This window comes from Mirounga leonina, unplaced genomic scaffold (assembly GCF_011800145.1).
Source record: "Mirounga leonina isolate KUSES-001 unplaced genomic scaffold, KU_Mleo_1.0 Mir_153, whole genome shotgun sequence".
In the NCBI taxonomy this organism is placed as follows: Eukaryota; Metazoa; Chordata; class Mammalia; order Carnivora; family Phocidae; genus Mirounga; species Mirounga leonina.
In genome coordinates this window covers 15,450,536-15,460,012 of record NW_023270387.1, presented here as the reverse complement: position 1 = coordinate 15,460,012, position 9,477 = coordinate 15,450,536, and the positions used below count along the sequence as shown (strand labels likewise).

Genomic DNA, 9,477 nt, shown 5'->3' with positions numbered 1-9,477 from the left:
GGAGAACTTGTTCCTCCCCAGTGGGAAACTGTCTGTCTGTCTGCCTCCTCCCAGGGTGGAGGATGAGGGTAGGAGATCCAGAGGGAAGGCGCAGAGGGCAGGCTTCGCGCTGCCAAGGTCCCCGAAGGGCCCAGCCGCCTTGGCAGGAAGCCAGCCACACCCGGATGTGGTGGGTGGTGAATGGGATGCGCTGGAGAGTCCCTGGCCGGCCTCGGACACTGACTAGATGGGTCACTTTCGCGGGATTCCTGCAAATCGCCCAAAACCAAGGTTCTGGCAAAGGGAGCAGAGCTCGGTTTCCCGCTGGTTTCAGGAGGGGAGGGGGCTTCAGTTTCGGGAAAGGAAACCCTGCAAAGGGAGCGGAGATTAGAAAAGACCAGAAACCTCAGTGGCACCATCTCACCCACGGTTGCCCACCACCGACTTCTCTGGCAGCTTCCCGTCGGTCCCCGCATAGCTGCCTCTCCATTCAGCGTTCAAGTGATGCAGAGGAGAGGGGAGCTCTGGCTGTGGGGTTCCAGTCCAAGTCGGCCACTTTCTGCCCTTGTGCCCCTGAGCGAGTGGCATTCCCTTCCTCTGGGCCTTTGTTTCCGCATCTGTAAAATGGGGCCAAGGTTGGAGTAGAAGGCCTGTAGATTCTCTTTCAGCTGGACTTTGCCAGATCCAGTAGTCTCCATACTGCACGCTCCCTCCTCCACGGCCTACTCCCCCCCCCCCCCCCCCCCCCCCCCTTACCCCCCCCCCCCCCCGGGCGGCTTCCCCCCCCCCCCCACGCCGGCCGCTAGGGGTCACTGCGTCTCTTTGTCAGCGAGGAGGAGGGCGGCTAGCCGTCCGGCCCTCCCGGGGCGGGAAGGCGACCGAAGGGGCACCTCCCGAGCCAGTGGGCCTCGGCGGACCCCGCTGCCCTCGCCGGGGACCCGCCTCCGCCGGGGGCCGGAAGGTGCGCGCGGCCGGGCCGGGGCCGGGGCCGGGCGGGCGCGGGCCGCGCGTCGTGAGCCAGGAGGGGGTTAACGCTAACCCCTCCCCCTCGGTGTGACATCACGGCGAGAGCGGCTGAGAGGCTGGAGCTCGGCGAGTGAGAGAAAGAGCGAGAGCGGCGAGCGCGGCGCGGCTCGGCGCCCGGGCAGCTCCACATTGTTGCGGATCGCCGGGACCCGGCAGCGCGAGCAGCAGCGGCGGCGCGGGGTGGCGGGGAGGACGCGCGGCGCACCCGGCTCGCCCTCCGCGCGCGGAGCCGCACCGCCCGAGCCGCCGAGCCGCGCGCCCGCCCGCCGCCTGGGCCCCGAGCCCACCGCGCCTCCCGCCCGCCGCCTGCGCTCGTCCCGCCGCCCTCGGAGGACGGCCGGCCATGGACGCCTGCAAGTTGGAGCCGAGCGGGAGGGTGTGAGCGCGCCGGGGGCCGGGAGCCCGCGCCGCGCAGCCGGGCAGCCGGGCGCGCCGGGGGTGGGTCCCTCTCCCCAGCCCGGCTCTGCGTGGAAGAAGAGGGCGGGGACCGGCGCGGGGAGGAGAGCGGAGGAGGAGAAGGGGGCATGACTCGTGCAACTTGCGGCGGGCATCCACCGAGCCTCTGAGCCGCCGGCGGCCCGGGGCCGGGATTGCGGCCGCGCCGATCGCACCCAGCCCACCCCGCCCCGGCCGACGGCTACGGCTGCGGCTGACCTGGATCCTCGGAGCGCCCGCCGGCCGGCAGCGATCGACCTTCGTCTTCCGGGCTGGTCTCTGGAGCGCGGGGAGCGCTCTCCTCGCGGCCCCTCTCGCCGGACCCCCGGACCCCGATGGCTCGGATGGGGCTTGCGGGCGCCGCTGGACGCTGGTGGGGACTCGCTCTCGGCTTGACCGCATTCTTCCTCCCAGGTAAGCGCGTTCCGCCTCTGCCTTTTTTACGCTCCCCCCCCCCCCCATCCAATGCCTTCCCGGGGCTGGGAGCTGGATGGCGGGCACGTCTGGGTTATAGGCAGCGAAAGGAGCCAGAAAAGTTGGGTCACGGCTTAGGTAAGGGGGGGTGCGGGTGGCACGGCGGAGAGAGAGGATGAGAAGCCCAACAGCCTGCCCTGCAGGGAAGCGGTCGGATGCACGTCTCTGTGTAGCAAGAAAGCACTTTCTTCCGCTCAGTTTTCACAAAAATAATAATATGTAATAGCGTTCTATTTATTTAATAACCAGCTCTCAGCTCGGGAAGCAGTTTGGAAACACTGTATGTTACATAAATGCAAAATAATCACCGTAATCTCCGTCTCAGGGTATGAGACAACAGCCCCAGGGGGAGGGCGTCAGTCTCTCGGAGGCGGTGGGCTGTGGGTCTGGAGGATGGCAGGGGGGCTTCGTCTCTGTCCCCGGCCCCTTTGCCAGACGGCTCCGCGCGCTCGCGCCTCCTCCCGCCCCACGCAGCCCCACGCGGGCGCCGAGAGCCGGCTCCTGCGTCAGAGACAGCTTCTCGCTCACCTGCGGTTCCTCTCCCGGTGGGTGAGGCCCGGGCCACGCGGGCTCGCAACCTCCCGGCCTTGCGCGGGCTGCACTTCACCTCGGAACTCCACTCCCAGTTTGCCGCCTCCACCCCCACCCCACCCCCCCCCAGGAAGCGCCGCGGGCTTGGTGCCAGCCAGGTGGCTGCATGACCCACTTTCCCGAAGATGCCCCCTCGTGTCCTTCCTCCAGGTGCCGGCGGCCGAGGGGTTAACCCAACGCCCGACCCTGGGGTGGCCCGCGGTGGCCCATCTGACGGGTGCGGTGGGGGCGGAGGCTGGGACCGACCGGCGGCGGCGGCGTATTGTGCTGGGGAATGAACTGGAAAATGCGTTTAGGAGGCAAATCCGACCGAGTCCCCTCGCCTGGATTTAACCCTTTGTGTCCCTGGGGAAGCTACCCAGCTCCCACGGTGGCTGGTGACACCAGCGGAGGTTGGGGTGGGGGTGGGGTTCCTCCAGCCCTCTGGGAAGAAACCTGAGACATCTCCCGCTCCCGCCTGGGCTAGATGGGGTTTTGGCAGGGGAGGGAGGGGGCTTGGCTGGAGCACGTGCTCTGGCCTTAGGGTGGCAGAATAAGGGGTCAGAGTACAGAGAGACCAGCTCCCGCTGGGGCGAGAATACCGGATCGCTGGCAGCGGCCCGTTGGAGATGCCCGTGATGCCACAGACTCGTAGGCTGGTGTGTTACCCAGGGGCCAGCCCGCCTGCTGAGTTGCGGGGCTGGGGTGCACCCCTGGAAGGCAGGAACCTGGCCTCATTCAATTCTGTACCCCTTCTGCCACCAGCCTACTGCCAGGGCTCCACAGATCTCGCTGAGTGGCCGATGGCATCGAAAGCACTTTGTAGAAGCCAGCACAACAGTGCCCCCGCCCCTACAGCCTGTGGGGTGCTGCCCTGCTAGGTGTGGGGGGGAGGGGGCACTGCCCATTTCCAGGGGCCTGACTAGTCCCGTCCCTGGCAGGGTGGTCATGGGGAGTGAGAGGTCTTCCTCTCACACCGGACCTCCTGGGAATCCAGCTGGAGCTCAGGCCCTACCTAGGACTCCTCTGACCACTGGGGGTTTGGGCTTCTGGGAACCCTTAACTGCACAGTGTCCACACCAGGATTCTAGGGAAAGGAGAGCTTTGGGGGAGCTCTAGTTGGTCTGGCACACCAGGGGTTAACCTAATTCTGGTTGGACAAAGAGTGGGAAGGTTTGGGGGAAAAGAATGAACTCACCCCCATCCTCCCCTCCTTTTGTTGTTCTCTTTCCCCAAGCTTTGTGATACACAGTGGTTAATTCCTTCTTGGGGGGGGGTGCCTGCTGGAAGCCTGCCCACTCAGGGAGTGGGGCCAGGGAGATGGCACTCCCACCTGACTCAAGTGTAGACACTACCCCCCACCAGAAATCCAGATTGAGGGGTAGGATGCAGACCTAGAACCCCAGCTCAGACAGGCACTTCATAAGCACTCCTCAATTGGCTGTCATTGTCATGGCTGGCTGGCATCAGGGGCAGCCAGAATTCCCCGATCGGCCAAGCTCCTGTACCCTGAGCTGGTGCCCCTGGTCCCCTGCAAAGGGAGGCAGGGGGTGTGGTGGTGCCCATCTGACACTTGGATGGAGGCTGGTAGGCTCAGAAGTTGCCTGCCCACACCCCACTTTCTACCCCCCCCCCCCCCCCCACCCCCCCACCACCCCCCCACCCCCCCCACCCCCGCCAGCTCCCTCCTGAGTGCTCACTGCCGCTCCTCTCTGGGGACTTGCCAGCCTGATGCTCTTTTCTGGTTTCTCCTGGGCTGTGTCAGGGAGCACCGACACAGGACCTCTCTGGGGAAAAGCAGGTGGGGGCAGCCCCCAGTGTATATGATGACCCCCTGACTAAAAAAACAAAAACAAAAACAAAAAACCCCACAACATTCCCAATCTGGCTATTGACGTGTAAACACAGAAGTATGTTTTTACAACACAGACTTTACCAGGCTGGGTGGGGAAGCCCCACGAGCTTCTGAGATAACAGTTCCTACAGGTCAGCTCCGAGGAGAGGGCCAGTAGGGCCTGGGGACTGCACCCTAAAGAGGGCCCGGAGGAGCCCTGGGGGGAGGCAGAGAACCTACCTTTGAAGCAGGTGCGGAGAGCTGGTGTCCCACCTACACCACACCCTCCCTAATTGGCTTCCCCAAACCTTTTGTCTGGAGAGAGCACACACACCCCAGGTGTCATGCGCACCCTCGGAAGACCTGTCGGGCCGCCACACAGCCCTTCTCTGCAGTCTGCACAGAGCTCCCAGAAGGTGGTTTCCTTCGAAACTCAGAGTGTCAGAGCAGCTGGGCCCTTTCCCTCTCTCCCCATTTCTCACAGACAGCGATGTGCTCAGGCTTGCTGGGCAGGACATTATGGCAAAACCAATTCTGCTGGCCTGGGGATTACAGCGTGTGTGAACAGCAGTCTCAGTGCCCGTTTTGGAGGCTGTGCTATGGAGAGTGTCTTGGAATCAGATTCAGGGCCTAATAGCCAAAGCTGGAGGGGAGGAGAAGATATTGCAGAGCCTGGGCCCAGCAGCCCTGGCAGAGCAGCTGAGAAGACATCTCTGAGCCTGAATATCTGTGGCTCGGGGGCAGGGGGGCCCCTTGTGGTCCCACGCTGGCTGAAAGCATGGTATTAGTTCCCTCCTCGGCCACCCAGCTTTGCACAATGAATCCACCTCGGTGGCCACTTCCTGACCCAGGACCCAGTTGAATGCTGCCAGGATGGTGGCACCAGCCATTAGGATCCTAGTGCTGACGGCTGAGCCAGTGGGCTGGCGCGAGGGGCTGGGGGTTCGGGCAGAGGGTCTGCCCCAGCCGCCATTGTTTAGCACTGACTAATGTTCATTGTTCGGCACAAACGGAAAACACCCAAGGGAGGTGTGAATATACCTTGGATTTTCCTGATCTGATCTTTCCTGGTTAACCTGGTAACTTGAGTGGCTCCTACCTGGGGGAGAGACAGAGAGGGGGCCTGTGTATTCATCTGTTTTACTGTTGTTGTGTTGTCCGTTTGGTTGTTTTTTGTTTTTTTTTTTTTAACTTTGCATGTTGGCCAGGGTGCCAGGCTGGGATGGACACTAGCTAGCTATGGGACTTAGGCTGGAACCGTTCTGACAGTCTGCATCTTGTCTCGCCGTCAGTGTTGAGTCGGTACACGCACACACGCATGTGCAAGCTTTGTGTGCTTGTGTTGGTTATCTACAATGCCTTGTGCCCCTGCAGAGCCATGGGCACGAGGGCAGGGAGGTGTTGTTCACTGGTATGTGTGGGTCACCACAGGACTGGGGCCATCAATAGATAGCAGGTGGATATTCACATGCAACTGATTTCTTAAGTCTTTCCAACTAGGATTTTGTGAGTAGCTCTGAGCCTTGATAATGCCTGTATTGATGTCAGAGTGTCTGGGAGTCGGTTTTGGGAAGAGACCTAGGATTTGCCCTCAGACAGCTCCTTCCAAGATGCGCTGTCGGGTCCTTTGGGGGGTGGGCAGCCTCTATACCGGTTGCTATTCCTGTTCTGTCCTTGGCTTTAGATTGGACCTCCGCATGCTCACAGGGAGGTGCTCAGCTGGAGAGACTTTACTCTCTTCTCTCACGGGCAAACAGCGTCTGGAACCTGCTGCTCGCTGGGGCCTGGCTTGTCCCACAGCTTCTCGAAATCCCTGCAAGGCTGGGAGGGGCCCTGGGAGATAGGTTTTCAGCTACTGATTTGGCATCTTTGCTTCCTGTATGAATACTTGGGGAGCAAGGGGATCATCTGTGGGGGGGAAAGGTGGCATACTCTGAGCATTTAAAAAGGGGCATGAGTGTGGGTTTTGGTCCTCCATAAATAGCCCTGCAGAACCATACGTGTGCCCAGGTCGGCAACATACATGTGCCTGGAGACACCTGGCTTGTGCAGCAGAACTCGGGAGACCCCTTGGTGGAAGGGGAAGAGGGCTCATCCTGGGAGCCCAGACCCTGTGCCCCAGGCTGGCGGGCAGGTGCTTCTCCCCTGTGATGCCTGCCCCTCTCCATAGAGACCAGGTCTGCGGAGCCAACAGCAGATGTGCTGGCTGGGGCAGGAGGTAACTTAAGATCTGAGCAGGGATCACCTTCTGGAGGGAATGCCCTGAGTTGGAGATAACACCCTTTAGTCCAGTTAACCCTTGAAGCTCTGGATTCTATGTGCTGATTTGGGAGATGGGGAAAGAGAAAAGATAGATGGAAAGAAGACACATCAAGCCTAACATCTGAACCCTGACCCATTCCACAAGGAGAGGTGAACTTGGTACAACAGGAGAGACCCAATAAGGACACAAAGAAAGTCTTCCTGACGGCAGGCTGTAGGCTCTTTAGGGCAATGGATAATCCCAAGGTTTATCCTTGGATGGGGAAGGGGGGCAGTGGTATGTATTCTCAGGAGCTCATGGGATCTGTGCCTCTCTAGGGCATGGCCCTAGGGCAGGGCAGCAGCAGTGATCCCAGGCCCTACTCAAGAGAGAATGGCATATGGCTTGCTTCCTCTCCCTGCAGCCTGGGGAGCACCCATCTTGGCCGCCCAGCAAAGTGCAGCCAGGTCGACTGGGTTTGAATCCCAGCTCGACGAATTACTAGCTGAGTAGACTTGGTTAAGTTTACTTCATAGGCCTCAGTTTTCCCCATCTGTACAATGGGTTTCTGTGAGTACAGCTTTCAAAGGGGGTTGTAAAGATTAGACTGACAGTAAGGTATGAAAAGTGTTGAGCGCATGGCAGGCATGTGATAAATGGGCAGCGAAGCGGCAGCTGTTTCCGTGCTCCGTGCCTTTCCTCTGAGTGGTCCTGGCCCCCTCTGCATCTGCCAGCGGGGCAGTGCCACCTCTGTACTCCCCTGAGGAAGAGCCACTCAGCTGCCTGCCCAGTGCTGACCTCACCACCCTAGTCACCAGCCAGGAGCTGCTCAGGGAGCCCCCTCCCCCCACCTGGACACAGTGGTGGAGGCTGCAGCAGCCCTGGGGGCTCAGGGGGCCTGGTGGGCCCCAGGCACCTGCATGAGCCCGATCCTGGTGGTCGCGGACTCGCACACGCAGCAGGTGCTCTGTGGCCTTTGTTCTGTCACCAGGGGCTCTCCCGGGCACCCTCCTCACTCCCTGGCTACGGCACAGCGAGGCTCCGTTGCCCATCTGGAGCTCTGGCTGGGGTAGAAGCCCGGGCTGGCAGAGAGGGCCTAGGACTCAGCCCCTGCCCTCCTTCAAAATTCTGCATTTGGGGGAAGTGTGGGCCACTGGACCCTGTCTCCAGCAGTCCACTCATCTGGCAGGATGGTACAGCCAGATCAAGAATCCCTCCTGGCGTCACCCCCTTCTCGCTGGTAGAAAAGCCTCTTCCAGTTTCTCCTGTTGCGGATAGAATCCTTTTGCCACTAATAATAAAGATGTCTGTGGCCCTCTTGACAGCTCATGGTTCCAGCTGATCCTCCCAGTAACCCCATGTGAATGGTATTCCTGGTCCTTCCATTTTACAGATGAGGAAAGTGAGTCCGCTTAGTAATTTGCTGACCACCTCCAGCCAGTGTGGCCAAGTCAGGTGCTGGGTCCTCTGACTCCCAATCCAGTAGATGAGGGAACTGAAACAGGCTGAGATGGATGCATTACAGCAGAGGTTGAGCCGGGGCACGATAGAGTGAGTCCAGTGAGACGGTCATGCACTTCGCCAGCCACCACCACTCTCCCCCTGCAACAAGCCAGAGCTCCCTAGGGAAGTGAGGGATAAGTGAGGACATGGGTCGGAGGGTGGCCCAGCCGGAGCTTACCATGGAGCCCAGGTCAGCACCACAGTACAGGACGCCCAGCAGCCGAATGGCTGGAGTGGGGGGGAAGGCCGGGGAGGGAAGGGTGTCTTTCTAGAAGCTAGAGCATCACCCCCTGGAGATCTGGCCTGAGACGTGGGCAGGGCTCTGGGGTATGAGCTTGTGGACTGGCCTGGGGCCGCAGAGAGGGGAAGGGGCTGAGATTTGGCAGGCAGAGCCGATTCCTTCTCCCAGGCCACTCCCCACCCGGCTCTGGTCTGCGCAGACCCCAGTTTCATTCCCACTTTATGAGGAGTCTCATTACCAAGCCACAGACAATAAAACCTGCCCGGCCACTCTGGCCCGGATCTCATTAGAGGACATTAGTTCCGCTGGCTGGTAGCTCCGCTGGGACACAGCTGCAGGCGTGGCCCAGGAAGCAAAACAGGCCAGTGGCCATGGGCACAAGAACGTCCCATTGGGAGTTTGAGTTCGATCTGTGGGCTTAAGTGGAATGCTTCCTGGAATGTGTGTTCCCCAAGGCTGGAAACACTCCTTCCTGCCCCCTTGGGCCCCCCACTTCTATCCCCTGCCTGAAGGGGAGAAGGACATAGCTCCCCCGCAGGGCCGTTTCTAGGAGTCCGCTTTGTCTGGCAGGACCTGGCTGAGAAGCTCAGCAAACCACCATTCTGGGGAAGAGGGCCTTTGGGGGACAGGGCAGCAACCCACCCTTACCCCTAGGTCTGAGAGACACGTGCTAGCAGCAGAGAGGGAGTCTGGATTCCTCACAGCCACCTCAGCCTGAATCCTGGCCCATCTTTCTGCCCAGAAGCTGGGGTGGAGACCTGGGACCACACAGTAGAAATTTCTTTCCTCCCCTAAAGATGCACTGTGGCAGCTGACAGCCTTGGCAGGAGCTTGCTGGTCTCCCATCCCTCCCGGAGGTGGAGTAACTTGCTCACAGTCACTGTGTTGGAGCCGTGGGTCCCCTCTTGGGGTTCTCCCCACCAAAGACGGGATTACTTCTTGCTTTGCAGATTCTAGGCCCTGTTGACAGCCCCTCTCCTCTCTGTCTGCACCTTCCCCTCCTGCTTTATCTTGATCTCTCTTTCCCCTGCAGTCGTGCATACCTGCTGGTCACCAGCATACCACCAGGGCTCAGTCACCATGAAAACAAGACCAGAGCGAAGGAAGCCTGCCCCGTCTCAGTGGCTCAGTCTTGTGGAGGAAAGTGAGCAGCAGGCCCAAAGAACTGGTTCT

General features: G+C 60.7%; 1 protein-coding gene across 1 annotated transcript in view; it reads left to right on the top strand.

Annotated features, from left to right (window-relative positions):
• Positions 1-1,423: 1,423 nt before the first annotated feature.
• NECTIN1 (nectin cell adhesion molecule 1) overlaps positions 1,424-9,477 on the top strand; it is a 63,138-nt gene continuing 55,084 nt past the window's right edge. Inside the window, exon 1 of the mRNA XM_035009136.1 lies at positions 1,424-1,854. Coding sequence (XP_034865027.1) covers positions 1,776-1,854 — 79 coding nt within the window. The 5' untranslated portion in view covers positions 1,424-1,775. The remainder of the gene's footprint in view (positions 1,855-9,477) is intronic.